Source organism: Cetorhinus maximus, unplaced genomic scaffold, assembly GCF_964194155.1.
Source record: "Cetorhinus maximus unplaced genomic scaffold, sCetMax3.hap1.1 HAP1_SCAFFOLD_298, whole genome shotgun sequence".
Taxonomy (NCBI): domain Eukaryota; kingdom Metazoa; phylum Chordata; class Chondrichthyes; order Lamniformes; family Cetorhinidae; genus Cetorhinus; species Cetorhinus maximus.
In genome coordinates this window covers 282674-301944 of record NW_027596252.1, presented here as the reverse complement: position 1 = coordinate 301944, position 19271 = coordinate 282674, and the positions used below count along the sequence as shown (strand labels likewise).

General features: G+C 45.2%; 1 protein-coding gene across 1 annotated transcript in view; it reads left to right on the top strand.

Annotated features, from left to right (window-relative positions):
• Positions 1-19271, top strand: part of LOC144673134 (uncharacterized) — a 120689-nt gene that overhangs the window by 27488 nt on the left and 73930 nt on the right. Inside the window, exons 4-6 of the mRNA XM_078535124.1 lie at positions 2093-2182; positions 2277-2619; positions 4893-4942. Coding sequence (XP_078391250.1) covers positions 2093-2182; positions 2277-2619; positions 4893-4942 — 483 coding nt within the window. The remainder of the gene's footprint in view (positions 1-2092; positions 2183-2276; positions 2620-4892; positions 4943-19271) is intronic.

The following is a 19271-nucleotide window of genomic DNA, read 5'->3' as shown; positions in this document are numbered from 1 at the left end:
TTCTTAACCACCTTATCTACCTGTGCTGCTGTCTTCAAGGATCTATGGACATGTACACCAAGGTCCCTCTGATCCTCTGTACTTCCTAGGGTCCTACCATTCATTGTATATTCCCTTGCTGTGTTAGTCCTCCCAAAATGCATCACCTCACATTGCTCTGCCCATCTCACCAGCCCATCTATATCACCCTGTAATCTAAGGCTTTCCTCCTCACTATTTACCACACCACCAATTTTCGTGTCGTTTGCGAACTTACTGATCATACCTGCTATACACTCGAGCCTCCTCTCTTCTTTCCCCACTGTTAGGGACAGAGTTCCAGTGGTGATGAAGGAATTTCATAAGCTATACGGCACAGAAACAGGCCCTTCGGCCCAGCCAGCCCATGCCAATGTTTCTGCTCCATAGAGTCATAGAGTTTTACAGCGCAGATTGTAACCCTATATTGTTTCTCTCTCATAGCTTTGCCTGGCTGCTCCTTAAATGTATCTATACTACTGACTTCAACCATTCCCTGCTGTAGTAAGTTCCACATTCTCATCATTCCCTTGGAAAGGAACGGCAATATATTTCCAAGGTTGGATAGCGTGTGACTTGCAGATGGTTGTGTTCCCATGCACCTTCTGCCCTTGTCCTTTTAGGTGGTACAGGTTGCATGTTTGGTTAGTGCTGTCAAAAGAGCCTTGGTAAATTGGATTTAAAATTCCTGTAAATCTAGTAGGTAAGGAGCTGAGATCATTGGACAGATTGGCTTCCCTGAAAGGGCACGGGATTATCACAGGAAAAAGGGGTGTATTAGCACAGCGCTATGAGACCATTCAGGGGCCTGAATCTTCTGAGGAGTGGTGATCAATGTCAGTTTACCAACAATGTCTGCTCCTAATTTTCTGCATCACAACGGAGTCCTGCATTTCTGGCCAGGACTTCTAATCCAGCTTCTCCAAAAATGCAGAGCGTTCCTGCAATGGAACTGCCTCGTCGTAGCGCTGGATCATCAGGGGAAGAGAAACCACTCCCCTTTTTACAGCACTAGCTGCTGTACTCTGGTAAATAAAGAGTTTAAATGTCCCAAAACTTTTTTGAAAAGCTACGGACAGAAGGCAAGTGGGTAAGGTGGTAGGGTGGGTAAGGTAAGGTGGTAGGGTGGGTAAGGTAAGGGGGTAGGGTGGGTAATGTAAGGGGGTAGGTGGGTAATGTAAGGGGGTAGGGTGGGTAATGTAAGGGGGTAGGGTGGGTAAGGTAAGGGGGTAGGGTGGGTAAGGTAAGGGGGTAGGGTGGGTAAGGTAAGGGGGTAGGGTGGGTAAGGTAAAGGGGTAGGGTGGGTAAGGTAAAGGGGTAGGGTGGGTAAGGTAAAGGGGTAGGGTGGGTAAGGTAGGGGGTAGGGTGGGTAAGGTAGGGGTAGGGTGGGTAAGGTAAGTGAGTAGGCTGGGTAAGGGGATAGGGTGGCAGGTGGACGAGTGGGTACGTGGGTTGGGGGTAGTCAGGTCAGGAGGGATTGTCAGGCTCGGGGCGAGTCAGGTTGGGTAGGGGGCTGGTCATGTCAGGTCGGGGGGTGGTGGGTGGTGTGCAGTTGGAGTGACGGGGAGCAGTTGAAGGGTCAGTTTGAGTGATTGGGGGATCAGTTGTATAGTTACCTAGAAGTTAGACTAGGATTTTTCTGTCTCTCATTTCTTGAGTAACTACCCAGGTAAGTGAGTCCGAACCGCCCAAAGTCTTTGACCCTAACTCAGAGTTAGAGCCTTCGTTCTGGAGAGCAGGGGGATTGTCCCTTCGTAGTTCAAATTTCCTGGGCAATTCCCACTGAGTCAGGCACATTGGGACTTTCGAGGGGTCCCATAGTGAATCTTCCCAGGCATGTCCAGTCTCTGACTACCTGGAGATTTGAAGATCTGAGCTGTGATTTCTGAATTGACTCTGTAAGTCATCCCTGTGAATTTCACACCTTGGGTACATGATAATTAAAAAGGTGCAAATGATTAGGGAGAATTTAGAATGTGGTCAAATATTTAGTTAAGATAAGATGGCAACAACAGAGAATGGATATTGACTGCCACTAGTGTGTAACTGAATGATTATTCTGTATTGTCTTCAGGATAAAACTCCCGAACAGTTACAGCAGTTTGTCAGTTGGAAGATTCTCCAGACCACGCTCGTGGGTTCTGATACTGATTCTTCAGATGACGTAAAATAATGTTTTAATTTGTGTTTTTAAGTTTTCTATGCTGGTTAAAAATGTCTAGTTTCTGAAACACTTTTGTTCTTTTCATTTTGGACAGTTTAAAATGTCTGCAACAACGTCTGGTAGTACTGTCCAAGTTGAAACTTCAGATAATACTTCTAATCCCGAAGAGGATGGCAGTGAGACTCCCCCCAGGAAAGACGAGTCTGTTGTTGCTGCAGTCAAAGTTTCAGATCACGCACATGCAACTCAAAAATATGAATCTTTGGAAAAGCCTGAAGTGGAACCGGTGGAAGTAAACTCATCTGTGGTCACTGAAGATGAAGCTCGTCTTCATCCGGAAGCTGTATTAGCTCTTCAACGCATTCGATATGCCACCGAAAACCAACCCGCTTTGGTTCAGCGGGTAGCTGCTATTGAAAAAACCGTATCAGATTTAGGTGAGTTTTAGAGCGGGTCACAGTTTAACAATCACTCTGTGCTGTGCACCTGGAAATCGGACATGGGGTAATTAAGGGCTCTCTGTATTCTTTCAGAATACTGATGCAACATGCTGGAAATCAGCCTGTTTGTGCTCAGCCTTCCCCCTCCCTCCCTCACTCACCTGTCTTGGCTCTGCTGTTTTGGGGGTAAGCATTATGTGCTTCCCCGTAAGGAGGTAAGATCAGCTGTTCAATCACCTTTGGTCACTTCCACATCACAGAGTCACAGAATTGTTGCAATGCAGAAGGAGGCCATTCGGCCCATCGTGTCTGCACTGGCTCTCAGAAGGAGCAATTTACTTAGTGCCATTCTCCTGCCTTTTCTCCGTAACCCTCCACATTCTTCCTTTTCAGGTAACAGCCTAATTCCCTTTTGAATGCTTCAAGCACATTCTCAGGCAGTGCATTCCAGACCTTAACTACTTGCTGTGTGAAAAAACTTTTCCTCATGTTGCTTTTGACTCTTTTGCCAATTACTTTAAATCTGTGCCATCTGGTTCTCAATCCTTTCACGAGTGGGAGCAGTTTCTCCCTCTCTAATCTGCCCAGACCCCTCATGATTTTGAATACCTCTATCAAATCTCCTCTCAGCCTTCTCTTATCAAAGGAAAACAATCCTAACTTCTCCAATCTATCTTAATAACTGAAGTTCCTCATCCCTGGAACCATTGTCGTGAATCTTTTCTACACTTTCTCTGTGCCTTCACACCCTTCCTAAAGTGCGGCACCCACAACTGAATGCAATACTCCCGCTGAGGTCTAACTAGTGTCTTATACAAGTTCAACATAACCTCCTTGCTCTTATACTCTATGCCCCTATTAATGCTTTATTCACTGCTCTCTACCTTCAATGATTTATGCACATATACACCCAGCTGCCCCTGTACCTGTGCCCCCTTTAGAATTTTACCCTTTTATTCTATATTGTCTCTCCATGTTATTCCTATCAAAATGAATCACTTCACATTTCTCTGCACTTGAACTTGATCTGCCACCTACTTGCCCACTCCACCAACTTGTCTATGTCCTCTTGAAGTTTTACTCTGTCCTCCTCACAGTTCACAATGTTTCTGATTTTTGTATCATCCGCAAACTTTGAAAGATGTCTCCACTGTAAGTACTGTGGAATTATTTGTTACCCTTAGGTTGCAATGGTGCATGCTGAGCTGGGACCCAGGAATGAAGGCTAGGAAAGATAACAATAGTAAAAAGATTCTTTTACATTTTCCGTATTTTATTTGTAAATTCTAGTAGATGAGACTTGTAAACATGGCCATTATTCAGGTAAAAAATTCAATTAATTCATTTTTCAAGGGTTTCTGTAGATTAGTGGAGAATTTCTTGGTGCTTTGAAGCTTGACATGAATTGAAACCATCTTTTTGGGTTGGGTTTAGCATTTGATTATTTCCATTCCCATCACCATTTCAAGAAATGAAAGAGTCTCTCTTTATTTGTAACATTGGCATTTCCTTTTAACCTAGATTTTTTCATCAGGCTGATGACTAGTCCAGAGTTGTTGGAGTTTTTCCAGGCGCTGCCAGTGAGCACAGCATCAAAATCAAAATGTCCTTTCTCCTGGATGTTGCACTCTACAAGGCTGAAGTCCTCTCTCCTCTGTCCAATTTTACCAACCTGCCATTATTGAGACAGCCTGGTGTGGAGATCTAATTAAGCTCTTGTCACTAGTTAAAGACCAAACAATCACCACATCCCAAGAGGCAAGTTGTATAGTTCACAACATTTTCAAGAGTTTGAGCAAAGGGGTTTTATGTTCAGTGATGAATGAGGACACTGCCCATTATCCTAGATATATAAAAATGTATCTTATCCTTGTGGAAATAAACTTCAGTATCAGATGACCACCTCCTAATGATTGAAAGATAAAAATATAAAGTGCATCATTTCCACTGCACACTGTTTTAAACATTCCCCACATGAGAGGTTTGAGGGACAGTCTTGGATGTTTAATGATAGTTCATCTCATCTTTATAAATGCAGGAATACTATTTTTATCTTGTTCTTCCTCTCCAAACCCAGTCATATTGTGATGCTGGCCTGGTCATATTTCAATGTACTTTGGCCCCAGGCCATTCTGTGTATGTTTTTGCTGTAAATTTGTCTGTGTACAGGATTACTCAATATGACCACACCCATTAGGTTTGACGGGGTCTGTCTGTTGCATCAATCTGGCTCTGTATAATTGTTTATTTCTGTTTAATCCCCATTGTAGTGTTAGACCATGGAATGATGAAGGGAATTGATTCTCAGCATAGTGTTAAGGTAAGTGAAGATGTTCTGTGAAAAGCTTGGTGTCTCATGTTTGAACATGTTCTCATTTCAGTTTTACAGGGAATTGTAAAGATTGTTCTACCATTATTTGGGTACCTGAAATGTTTTGTTTAAAAATGGCTTGTTTAATTATTTATAGAGAAGCAGCAACAGGAGGTCAGAAACTGGGCAATGCAGAGAGATTATTCTACAGTGAAACAGCATTCCCCTCGTACTACAAATTCTTGCAATACTCATCCACCCCAACTTAGCTTCTTCCTCATCCTTCACTTTGACTCATGCTTGTCACTGACATGATCACAGGTATTGGCAATCTTGAGTTGCTCTGAGGAAATGGTGATGTGCATCTCCACCCCTCCCAAACAGAAGGAGCAAAGCAGAAACTAAGCAATCGAGAAACAGCAGTCAGCAAACTGCTGCCAATAAAAGGAGAAAGGGGGACAATGAAATAGGAACATAAGAAATAGCAGCAGGGAGAAGTAGATCACCAACTCCACTCTCCTCTCCGTCCCCCATAACCCTGACTCCCTTGTAGATCAAAAATCTATCTAATTCAGCCTTGAATATATTCAATGATTCAGCCTCCACTGCTCTCTGGGGAAGAGAATTCCAAAGATTAATGTCCCTCTGAGGGAAGAAATTCCTCCTTACCTCCATCTTAAATGGGAGACTCCTTATTCTTAAACTGTTCCCCCTAGATTCTCCCATGAGAGGACACATCCTTTCACCATCTACCCTGTCAAGCACCCTCAGGATCTCATATATTTCGATAAGATCACCTCTCATTCTTCTAAACTCCAATGAGCATAGGCTCAATCTTTCCTCATGAGACAACCTGTCATCCCAGGAATCAGCCTAATGAACTTTTTCTGATCTTCTAATGCAAATATAATCCCTCCGCAAGGAAGGAGACCAAAACTGCATCAATACTCTAGATGTGGTCTCACCAATGCCCTGTATAGTTGTAGCAAGATTTCCCTACTTTCGTACTCCATTCCCCCTTGCAATAAAGGCCAATGTTCCAGTTGCCTTTCTAGTTACTTTCTGTACCTGCATGCTCATATTTTGTGATTTATGTACCAGGACACAGACATCCCTCTGTACCGCAGCATTCTGCAGTCTCTCTCCATTTAAATAATATTCTGCTTTTCTATTCTTTCAGAGTGGACAACCTCACATTTTTCCCACATCATACTTCATCTGCCAAATTTTCTGCCCACTCACTCAACCTATTTTTATCCCTGTGTTTACCAGGTTGATGTGATACGTCTGGTGTGTGAGTGAAGAGAGTTTACATGTTTTCTGCTTTGCTGTGCTAGTTTGCTTCTCATTTTTAGCCCACACCGCAGGCTAGCAGCAATGCAAAAAACAGAACCAAGTGTGTAAGTCTCTCCCTGTCAGTACACAGCCTCTCCATTAGCAATTCCTCTGCTCTCACACGGAAACTGGGTCCCTCACAGCCCCAGGCTAAAGCTTCAGAGGATCCCAGAGGAGGTTTGACCCCAGACATGTAGTGTGCAGGCCCACCAGCCACTCATGAACCAAACTCCCAGCTCCGGGTGAATAGTTCTGCTGCCTTGTGGATACCTCAGGAGAGTTGAAAACTAAGGGAGTAAACCTTGACAAAAAATCTGGAGTGAACCCCAAAGGCAGACTGATGTCTAAATATGTCATCCTTCCAGGAACTCCTGCATCCAAGCTGGTGCCAAATGTAGTGCTTTGCATTCCTTTGGACTCAAGGGGAGGTCATCAGGGGGACCCAAATGTTTGGGCAGCCCAGAGTCTCCATAAATTATGCCCTAAGTAGAACATCTTTACCTAATGAGGGATTCCCCCCACCCAAACCAGCTTATATTTCACCCCTTTCCTATTTTTACTTAGTTCTGTTGAAGGGTCATGAGGACTTGAAACGTCAACTGTGCTCTTCTCCGCCGATGCTGCCAGACCTGCTGAGTTTTTCCAGGTATTTCTGTTTCTGTTTTTGTTTTGCATTTCCAGCTTCCGCAGTTTTTTGCTTTTATTCCAATGTAAGAGTGGATGGGGACCAGGAGGCATGGCCCCTCCTGCCTTTGATATCATGGCCTGGGAAAGATAAATAAAAATGGACAGAGACTTCTTGAGTTTTGCTGCTACCAGAAGCTTTGTATAACTAACATCTTCTTTCAGAACAAACCATGTCACACGGTGTCCTGGAGACACCCAAGATCAGGGCATTGGCACCAGCCGGATCTGATCATCAGCAGACGGGACTCTCTGAACACCATTCTCAATACACACAGCTACAACAACACTGACTGTGATACAGATCACTCCCTGGTGTCTTCCAGAGTTAGAATGCAGCCCTTGAAGTTTTCTCATTCAAAGCAGAAATGTTGTCTTCATATCAACACGACAATACTACCTACCCAGATAAAAAGATGCTCTCTGACATTCCCACTGAATGCAGAATCAAAATGGAACATACTTAGAGATACCATCTTTAATACCACATTCTGAATATATGGGAAGCAAGAGTGGAAAAGTGCTGACTGGCTTGAGGTTAAATGGAATCTGTCATTGAAACTAAGTGACCGACTCTCATAATTGCAAGAGAGACCTGAGTGGGAAGACTTTGAATGCACTAAGAGCCACTCAAAGTAAAGTCCAACAGATTGCTCGGCAGTGCACCAGTGTCCACTGGTTCCAACTCTCCCAGAATATCCAGATGTCCTTGAGACTGGGAATGTTAGGAAGGGTCAAAATGGCAACAGGTCCATCAGCAAAGAAAACGGCTCTGTTAAAAACAAAGGCAGGAGAGGCCATTGGCGATTGCAATAAACAGTTGGAGAGATGGGTGGAACACTACCTTGAGTTATACTCTAGGGAGAACACGATCACCAAGGAAGTTCCAGACACCATAGAGAGCTTGCCTGTCACAGCAGAGCTGGATATCAAACCCGCAGTGGAGGAGCTTAGCAAAGCTATTGACTAGCTTGCCAAGGGCAAAATCCAGGTGCTGATGCTCTCCCACCTGAACTCACCAAACATGGGAAACTGGCACTCCTGCAGCACCTACACAAACTTTTATCTCTGTCAGAGGGTGGGGGCAGTGCTCCAGGATATGCGTAATGCAAAGATTGTGACTCTGTATAAGAACAAGTGCAATTGAAGTGATTGCAACAACTATCAAGGCATCTCCCTGCTGAGCATCATAGGAAAGGTATTTGCCAGTGTTGCCATTGTCAGACTGCAGATCTTGGCTGAACATATCTATCCTGAATCGCAGTGTGGTTTCAGAACTGGAAGATTCATAATTGAAATGATCTCAATCCAGAAGCTACGAGGGAAATGCCATGAACAAAGGAGACCACTATATATATTGCCTTCATCGATCTCACCAAGGGATTCAGCCATGTGAGCAGAGTCAGTTTATTTAAACTGTTGGAGAAAACTGGCTACCTGCTGAAGCCACTCAATGTGATCTCCTCTTTCCATGACAACATGATGGGTAAGATCAGCAACGACTGGTCAACATCGGCATGAGATCCGCACTGGTGTCACACAGGGTTGTGTTCTGGCACTGACACTCTTCTTCTCTTTGCTACATCATATGTCTTTAAGTCATCTACGGAGGGGTCTGTTTACATACCAGAACTGACAGAAAGCTGTTCAACCTTGCTCACCTTAGATCCAAAACAAAGGTGCACTAAGTCCTCATCAGAGAGTTGCTATACGCTGATGATGCTGCACCAGCAAAGCATACTGAGGAACACCTTCAGTGGCAAATGGACAGACTCTGTCGTGATGGCTGTATACCCAAAGATCTGTATGATGAATTGGCCTCAGGATCATGACCTCCTGGGTGTCCATACCTCCAATACAAGGACAATCTACAAGTGAGGTGTGAAGATGGTGGACACTGACAGCGAGGAGCTATTCTCTTTTTTATGTACTTGTACAATCTATTACTGTCGGTCTTAATATTTCTTTGCCATTTTACTCTCACAAATTCTAATTTCTCCCTCTTGAGTATTTTTTGGCTCCTCCTTTGCTGGTTTCTAAAATGTTCCCGATGTTCTGGCCAACCCCTAATCTTCACAGCATTGTACACCTTTTCTTTCAATTCCATACCCTCCTTCACTCCCTTGGTTAGCCACAGATGGTGCATCCTTTTTGTAGAGTTGTTCTTTCTCAATGGAATATATCTTTGCGAAATGAAAACCTTGTCTAGATTTTCAAAAAAAGTTCAACCCTTAAAACACTTTGAATTCCCTCCCTCACCAGGTCTCGGGCTAAGTGCCCTGACAAAGTGCACTCTCTGTTGGGTTGGCTTCTGTGCCACTTTGTTCAGCTTTTTCCTTTAGGGAGCATCTTATTTGTGAGTCACCTGAGGGGCACGAGAAATTACCCAGTTGAATATCCATAAGCTTGGGGCACAGTAAAGGCACTCCCACATGTAGAAGCTCGGGTTTTGGGGCTTGAGTTTTTAGAGCTAGGGTTGTATCCTCATTCCATTTCCAGTCGGAATTAAAGAAACAATTTCCTGCACCATGTGGAGAACCGGGCGTTTCGGCAGCGAGCGGGGAACCGGGACGTTTCGGCAGCGCGCGGGGAACCGGGGCGTTTCGGCAGCGCGCGGGGAACCGGGGCGTTTCGGCAGCGCGCGGGGAACCGGGGCGTTTCGGCACTGTGTTCGTGGCCAGATGATGTTTGCTTCAGTTGCGTAGACCTTGCCAGTACCTGAATGGACTTCTGGAAATTCCGGAATTTAAACTAAAACTAAAGCAGTCCATGTCCATATGCAGCAAGACCTCAATAACGTTCAGGCTTGGGCTGATAAGTGACAAGTAACATTCTCAGCACCACACCAGTTGCCAGGTAATGAACATCTCCAACAAGGGAGAAGCCAACCTTCACCCCTTGACATTCAATGGCATTACCATCACTGAATCCCCCACTGTCAACATCCTGGGGGGGTTACCATTACCAGAAACTGAACTGAACTAGCCATATAAATACTGTGGCTAAAGAGCAGGTCAGAGGCTGGGAATCCTGTGGAGAGTAACTCCTGACTCCCCAAAGCCTGTCCACCATCTACAAGGCACAAGTCAGGAGTGTGATGGAATACTACCCACTTGCCTGGAGGGATGCAGCTCCAACAACACTCATGAATACCATACAGGACAAAGAAGCCCACTTGATTTGCACCTAATTCAGCGCCTTAAACATTCACTCCCTCCACCACCAACACACAGTAGCAGCAGTGTACGCCATCTGCAAGATGCACTGCAGGAATTCACCAAGGCTCCTTAGGCAGCACCGTCCAAACCCATGGCCACTACCATCTAGAAGGACAAGGGCAGCAGATACATGGGAACACCACCACCTGGAAGCTCCCCTCTAAGCTATTCCCCATCCTGACTTGGAAATATATCGCTGTTCCTTCACTGTCGCTGGGTCAAAATCCTGGAACTCCCTTCATAACAGCACTGTGGGTGTACCTGGGCCACATGGACTGCACCAACTCAAGAAGGCAGCTCACCATCACTTTCTCAAGGGCAATTAGGGACGGGCAATAAATGCTGGCCTAGCCAGCGAAGCCCATGTCCGTGAAAAAGTAAAAAAGAAATTGGACAAACAGAGTGACTGTACCATGGTCCTCAGATGTGTCACTGGATATCATGCTGCAGGTTGTAAGAACCTAGAGGGAGGTTCTGTTCCCCACGGACAGGAAGAAGTCATTGTCCTCAGAACGAGCAGGCAAGGCTGTAGGTGGCAGAGGGAGTCAGCCACAGACGTGTGTTGCCATGCTCCTGGATACAGTGCTAGAAGAACTTCAGTAACCCGATCAGGGCTGTAAAGAGCACTTTGCAGGTGATCCATCCTTCTCTTTCGTGGTACCTCCCATCTGACCAGCCAGCACAACACTCAACCTCATCTGGCTGCAGCATACATCCCTGACAGTGACTCTCCACAGATGTTAATTCAGCCGTCTCAAAACATTCCACGGCTCGGAGAGATCTCTTTATCTCATTGCAGATAAAAAGAGCACAAAACCCCAGGAAGAGGTAAAAGCTGATGGTCACCTTCCAGCCATAACCATCCTGACACCCACAGAGGAAGGAATACTAGAGATAAGGCAGGTCTTCGCATGCCATGCCATTTGTGGTGATGACAGAATTAAGTATCACCCGGCCACATCCACTCATGTGGACTTGATATCACCAGACATTGAAATATCATGACTTAGAACATTCTCCAGAGAGATTAACTGTACCCCTTGCCCTCACAGATTGTGACCCCCACTTTCACTGAGCAGGGCCCATTTCTTAACATGATCAGTCACTGATAGAAGCTCTAAAGAGAAGGTTTTGGGCCTTGATGGATTGGAAGAGACCCTGTAGTGTTCACTCACATCATGGCTGATTATTTGTGCCTTTATAACTTTGCTGTTCAAAAATGACTTACAGAGGCAGGGGGAAGTGGGCTGAATACAGTGGACGAACCTTAGTCTTGTGGGATTCAATAGTCGGCAGACCCTGTGTGCCAGCTGCAAGGCAACTTCTTGGACAGATCAATACCTACACCCTCCTCTGATTAAACTTTGAAATCTTCCATGACTACATCTCCACAGCTTTCCTTACAGCTTATTCTATTTTCTGACCCTCCCCATTAATCAATATTTCAAGTCACATCACATCATCCCAAGCAGATCTCATGATACCTCTGGTACTCTTGTAATGGAGTCAAGTAACTGCAACATAAAACAATAAACCTGGAGGCCCAGACATGTTTTTTAATGTTACTTGTTGAGGTGTCAGCTGAGATCTAGTGTTATGATCCCAGCTTGTGTTACTCCTGGAGAAGTCAGATCCCAGGGTGGAACCTTTCTTGAGGATTCCTTAGGTGTTCCTAGAACTGCAATAGGTCTCCTGTTTAATTTCCAGCAATTAGCTTTAGTATGTCCAGGTTTACTACACTAGAAACATATTATTTCTTTGCATCACTTCTAGGTTCTAGCCCATCTCCTCTATTATTTTGTTGTCCATTCTGTCTGCTCTCTAGAACTATTATCTTTCCCATTATCAGATTTTCTATTCCTCCAATTTTCTTGTTGATTTTCATATGACCATTTCCCCACATGTAACTGTCTTTGTGAGATATCATAGGTATCAGCCAAAACTGCCACTTCTCGTGTCTTTGGTACTTGACGCTCATCGAAATAAGTCTTAATTGTTATTGGAATGATACTTCAGGATTCTTCCACAATCACAATTTCCCTCACATTCTCAAAGTTTTCTCTAACTTCAGTGATTGAAACCATTGATCCCATAGCATTTCTCTTTCCCTTGCCAATTCTACAAATGTCTAATTAGATTTCTTTCTTATGGTACTAAAGTTTAATTGATAAGCTTTAGGAACAAGCTTATAAGCATTTAATATTATTGCCTTTTAACAACTTCATAGTCTGCAGATTGTTCCTCTGAGAAAATAATGTACACATTCATAGCTGTACCTGACAGGCTACTTTGTAACATTAGGTTCCAAGCATCTTTTGGCCAATTCAACTTCATAGCTACCTTTTCAAATGAGGTGAAATATCTTTCAACTCCATCCTCTGAAAATTTAGGCATAGAACGAAGATTAAATCAAAATCCTCAGTGGAATCAGAATCATCCTCTGAAGTACTATCTCCTCTTTCTTCCTTTATTTTAAGCTTTTCCCTAGCCCAAGGTATGTTTTCTAATTTCTTTCTCTCTGAAACTCAAGCGCAATATTTTTCATTTCCATTTCTTTCTCTCTTTCTACCAATTCAAGCCTCTGCCTTCCTCTATGTCTTTCTACCTCAAGCTGCTTCATTTGTAACTGAATATTTGCTACCTCTACATGCCAATTTCAGATGTCACCTCTTTTAATTTTAAATGCTGGGTAAGTACTATAATCAGAAATACCTGGAAAAACTCAGCAGGTCTGCAGCATCGGCGAAGAAGAGCAAAGTTGACGTTTCGAGTCTTCATGACCCTTCAACAGAACTAAGTAAAAATAGGAGAGGGGTGAAATATAAGCTGGTTTAAGAGGAGGGGGGGGGGGAAGAGAGAGAGAGAAGGGGGAGGGGTGGTTGTTGGGATGAGCAAGCAGTGATAGGAGGAGATAACCAAAAGATGTCACAGACAAAAGAACAAAGAGGTGTTGAAGGTGGTGATATTATCTAAAAGAATGTGCTAATTAAGAATGGATAGCAGGACAAGCAAGGTACAGATGGCTCTAGTGGGGGTGGGGTGAAATAAGTCTAAAAGGGCATAAAAAGTATAGATAAATGATCGGTGGAATACATTAAAAATAATGGAAATAGGTGGGAAAAGAAAAATCTATATAAATTATTGGAAAAAACAAAAAGGAGGGGGAAGAAACGGAAAGGGGGTGGGGATGGAGGAGGGAGTTTAAGATCTAAAATTGTTGAACTCAGTATTCAGTCCGGAAGGCTGTAAAGTGCCTAGTCGGAAGATGAGGTGCTGTTCCTCCAGTTTGCATTGAGCTTCACTGGAACAATGCAGCAAGCCAAGGACAGACATGTGGGCAAGAGAGCAGGGTGGAGTGTTGAAATGGCAAGCGACAGGGAGGTCTGGGTAATGCTTGCGGACAGACCGAAGGTGTTCTGCAAAGCGGTCACCCAGTCTGCGTTTGGTCTCTCCAATGTAGAGGAAACCGCATTGGGAGCAACGAATGCAGTAGACTAAATTGAAGGAAATGCAAGTGAAATGCTGCTTCACTTGAAAGGAGTGTTTGGGCCCTTGGACGATGAGGAGAGAGGAAGTGAAGGGGCAGGTGTTGCATATCTTGCGTTCGCATGGGGAGGTGCTGTAGGAGGGGGTTGAGGAGTAGGGGGTAATGGAGGAGTGGACCAGGGTGTCACGGAGGGAACGATCCCTACGGAATGCCGCCGTGGGGGTGAAGGGAAGATGTGTTTGGTGGTGGCATGATGCTGGAGTTGGCAGAAATGGCGGAGGATGATCCTGGGGTGATAAGTGAGGACAAGGGGGACCCTATCATGTTTCTGGGAGGGAGGAGAAGGCGTGAGGGCGGATGTGCGGGAGATGGGCTGGACACGGTTGAGGGCCCTGTCAACTACCGTGGGTGGAAAACCTCGGTTAAGGAAGAAGGAGGACATGTCAGAGGAACTGTTTTTGAAGGTAGCGTCATCAGAACAGATGCGACGGAGGCGAAGGAACTGAGAGAATGGGATGGAGTCCTTACAGGAAGCGTGGTGCGAGGAGCTGTAGTCGAGGTAGCTGTGGGAGTCGGTAGGCTTGTAATGGATATTGGTGGACAGTCTATCTTCAGAAATTGAGACAGAGAGGTCAAGGAAGGGAAGGGAAGTGTCAGAGATGGACCATGTGAAAATGATGGAGGGGTGGAGTTTGGAAGCAAAATTAATAAATTTTTCCAGGTCCCGACGAGAGCATGAAGCAGCACCGAAGTAATCATCAATGTACCGGAGAAAGAGTTGTGGGAGGGGGCCGGAGTAGGACTGGAACAAGGAATGTTCCACATACCCCATAAAGAGACAGGCATAGCTGGGGCCCATGCGGGTACCCATAGCCACACCTTTTATTTGGAGGAAGTGAGAGGAGTTAAAGGAGAAATTGTTCAGTGTGAGAACAAGTTCAGCCAGACAGAGGAGAGTAGCGATGGATGGGGATTGTTCGGGCCTCTGTTTGAGGAAGAAGCTAAGGGCCCTCAGAACATCCTGGTGGGGGATGGAGGTGTAGAGGGATTGGATGTCCATGGTGAAGAGGAGGCGGTTGGGGCCAGGGAGCTGGAAATTGTTGATGTGACGTAAGGTGTCAGAGGAATCACGGATGTAGGTGGGAAGGGACTGGACAAGGGGAGAGAGAAGGGAGTCAAGATAGCGAGAAATGACCTCTGTCTCAATTTCTGGTGATAGACTGTCCACCAATATCCATTACAAGCCTACCGACTCCCACAGCTACCTCGACTACAGCTCCTCACACCCTGCTTCCTGTAAGGACTCCATCCCATTCTCTCAGTTCCTTTGCCTCCGTTGCATCTGTTCTGATGATGCTACCTTCAAAAACAGTTCCTCTGACATGTCCTCCTTCTTCCTTAACCGAGGTTTTCCACCCACGGTAGTTGACAACTCAACCATGTCCGGCCCATCTCCCGCGCATCCACCCTCACGCCTTCTCCTCCCTCCCAGAAACATGATAGGGTCCCCCTTGTCCTCACTTATCACCCCACCAGCCTCCGCATTCAAAGGATCATTCTCTGCCATTTCTGCCAACTCCAGCATGATGCCACCACCAAACACATCTTCCCTTCACCCCCCCCCAGGCGGCATTCCGTAGGGATCGTTCCCTCTGTGACACCCTGGTCCACTCCTCCATTACCCCCTACTCCTCAACCCCCTCCTACAGCACCTCCCCATGCGAACGCAAGATATGCAACACCTGCCCCTTCACTTCCTCTCTTCTCACCGTCCAAGGGCCCAAACACTCCTTTCAAGTGAAGCAGCATTTCACTTGCATTTCCCCTAACTTAGTCTACTGCATTCGTTGCTCCCAATGCGGTTTCCTCTACATTGGAGAGACAAACGCAGACTGGGTGACCGCTTTGCAGAACACCTTCGGTCTGTCCGCAAGCATCACCCAGACTTCCCTGTCGCTTGCCATTTCAACACTCCACCCTGCTCTCTTGCCCACATGTCTGTCCTTGGCTTGCTGCATTGTTCCAGTGAAGCTCAATGCAAACTGGAGGAACAGCACCTCATCTTCCGACTAGGCACTTTACAGCCTTCCGGACTGAATATTGAGTTCAACAATTTTAGATCTTAAACTCCCTCCTCCATCCCCACCCCCTTTCTGTTTCTTCCCCCTCCTTTTTGTTTTTTCCAATAATTTATATAGATTTTTCTTTTCCCACCTATTTCCATTATTTTTAATGTATTCCACCGATCATTTATCTATACCTTTTATGCCCTTTTAGTCTTATTTCACCCCACCCCCACTAGAGCCATCTGTACCTTGCTTGTCCTGCTATCCATTCTTAATTAGCACATTCCTTAGATAATATCACCACCTTCAACACCTCTTTGTTCTTTTGTCTGTGACATCTTTTAGTTATCTCCTCCTATCACTGCTTGCTCGTCCCAACAACCACCTCTCCCCTTTCTTTCTCTCTCTCTCTCTCTCTCTCTCTCTCTCTCTCTCTCTCTCTCTCTCTCCCCCCCCCCCCCCCCCCCCCCCCCCCCTGCCCTTAAACCAGCTTATATTTCACCCCTCTCCTATTTTTACTTAGTTCTCTTGAAGGGTCATGAGGACTCGAAACGTCAACTTTGCTCTTCTCTGCCGATGCTGCCAGACCTGCTGAGTTTTTCCAGGTATTTCTGTTTCTGTTTTGGATTTCCAGCATCTGCAGGTTTTTGTTTTTGTTTTTAAGTACTATAATCATATCATCCTTATGAGATCTTGCTTTTATTTCTACCTTTACTTTATCAGCTAACTCTCTCAATTTAGCCGTAATCAAGGATTTTAAATCATCCACTGTTATATTTTCTACTCACAGAAAAGCAACAGTCAAAGCCATTTTGAAATCCAACCCATGTAATATACCTCACAGCAAACCCAGTTTCAATGCCCAGTACCTCAGTATCTCCACGTACTCATTTATTTAAGGATTCACAGATCCCACTTAAATTTAAGGATTTACAAAATCTATCTTGTACTTAACGTTCACGATAAATATAAAGTCCATGGTAACCAATAGGTGAACTCCAGTTGGACACACCACTCCAAAACCAGGCTCCTGTGGATTTCTCATCAACCCTCCAGACCCTCGTCACACTGTGAGTCAACCAGTCTCCCTGAAACCCTGTCTTCCTCACGAGGGCTTCCAATCTCTACGTTTGAAGAACTCGCCTTGGAACTATCTCCCAAACGATGCTTCCACTTGGGCGTCTTCCACAAGGATCTACTTCCAAGGTTTTGAACTCTTCTTCCGATGTTCCTTTTCCATGGATCTCTCTACATGCATTCAGGCTTCACCCTCCACACACACTCCCAGATGTTCAGCTGTGCCAAGCAGGACACCACTGCTCCAAAGCCTGTGGTAAGGAGTCACAGACCTTCAGTTGGTCTCCTTGGACCTTCTGGCTTCTCGCAAGCCCACTTTGTTCTAAGTCTACTCTCTGTCATTCTGTCTCTTTAATTTGGAGCCTTTCCTTCTGCTCCCTACTTTCAATTCCACTGAACTGGACCTCTTTCCGATTTCTGTTCACGTTCCTTGAATTAACTGTCTTTCTGGACTTCTTCTTGTCCCATGCCCTGGTTTTTGGAATTTTCTTCTTTTCTTTGGAACCTGCTCCCTGCAGTGCCTGTCCTGCATCTTCTGGCACTCTTTGCAGAATCGCGCTCCTCTATGGAGATGTAGAAGGTCACCTGATCTTTTTAGGCTATTTCCATTTCTTCTGCTCTTCTTCTGTGCAGTTTTCTCCAGCAGTTTTCTGCTGGAGAAACAAAAGAAACAAACTGCGCATGTGGGCCCTTTTCGGAGCCAGCGCATTTGTAGAGACCGCTGGGGCCTGCTGGGAACTGTAGTTCTCAGCCTCCAAGGGCCCAATCTCCATTTTGAAAGGTAGGTTTTTCTTCCTTTGGGTTGATCACACGAGTCCCAGGCTGGACAGCATTGGGAGAGAGACTCAAAGAGAGAGAGAAATCCAGAGAGATAGACCCAGAAAGAAAGGAGAGAGGGAGACAGACAAAGCAAGATAGAGAGACACACAGATAGAGGTTGTCATCCAGAGGAGCAAGAGAGACCCAGGGAGAAAGGGAGCGACAAGCAGAGAGAGTGAGAGAAACCCTGGGAAAGAGAGAGAGACAGAGAAAGCATGCCATTGCGGTGGGTGCTTCAGTCTCACTCCAATCATTAGTGATTCTGTAGCAATACCCTGCACACACAGCCTGTCCCCCACAGCATTCATCAAACTAGCTGAACCAGCCCATGCCTACTTGGACCCTCTCCCACTCACCAGCCCATGTCAGAACACAATTCCAGGATGCAACAGGATCTCCAGTCCATGTGGTCCATATTGAACAACCAACAGACCAGTTGCCCCCCCCCACTCATAGGACTTGATTGAGGCATTAGGGTTAGGGCATGTGAGATACACGTTTGCTAGATAATATAATAGAAAAACTCTGACATATTCAAATATTGTTACAAATGGCTGCCTTTAACTGTTTCATGCAGATGTTTTTTTGTGCGGGTCTGTGTTAAGGTAAGCTGATGTAAGATGGCAGCAAGTTACAGAAAATGGAAAGGTTTGTGTTTCATTCATGTGCAGGAGCTGGTACTGAGTGCCTTCCACATCAGTTTTTGAGGCTACATTTTGGCTCCCTCCAGTTTTTCTTCTTCTTGCTTGTTTTGTTTCAAATTGTAAAATAATGGCTTAAGCAGACCATCAGGGATTGCCTTGGTGATCCTTTGCTGAGGTTTGCTAGTTGCTCCATTTGAGAGGTTGTCCCTGGGAGATCTGTTTTTTAGCATACCCCACAATGTGTTTACTGAAATGCTGCTTGGAAACTCTTTCGAGTTATCAACAGTCACAGATTGCAACTCTTTCGAGTACATTCACAGTTCTTGGTTTCCGGGAGTGGGACATGAACCCACAACCCTCTGATTCAAAGGCAAGGGTGCTATGAACTGAGCCACAGCTGACACCTTGGACACGTACCTCATTAGATCTCACTGGCATTTCACAGTGGGGTCAGCTGCAGAAGATAGCCATGGTCTCCTAGCAACTATCCACCCAGTCAGACTCTGAACCTTGTGATAATATAGACACGCTGGGCTGCATAATAAAGGCATTGGTGTTGGAGGGATTCGGAGACAGAATAATTTCTCTGTGCCCAGCATCAGGAATCATGAGACAGGAAAAGATCAGCCTCATTGAGTTTACCTTTTACCATCCTGATAGTCACACGATACAATGATAATGAAGTTATTGATCAATCACAGTGATTAATCTCTATCAATGAGTCGACAACAGACCCCGACATGAGGTGAGGAAAGCCCCAGTGGGGGAGAGAGTTCGGTCCAAAGTCACCAGTTAGGCTGACACATTGTGCCAAAATGGTTCCTTGAAAGAGCTGTCTAGTTAATCCCACTGTCCCTGCACCTCCCCATAATCCTGCAAGTTGTTCTCTTCAGCTATATTATGTGCTTCTGTTCACTTACCTTTTGAAAGTTCATGTGGAATCAGCTTTCACCATCCTTTCGAGTAATAACCATCTTCGTGGAAAAATATTCTCCTCATTTACCTCAT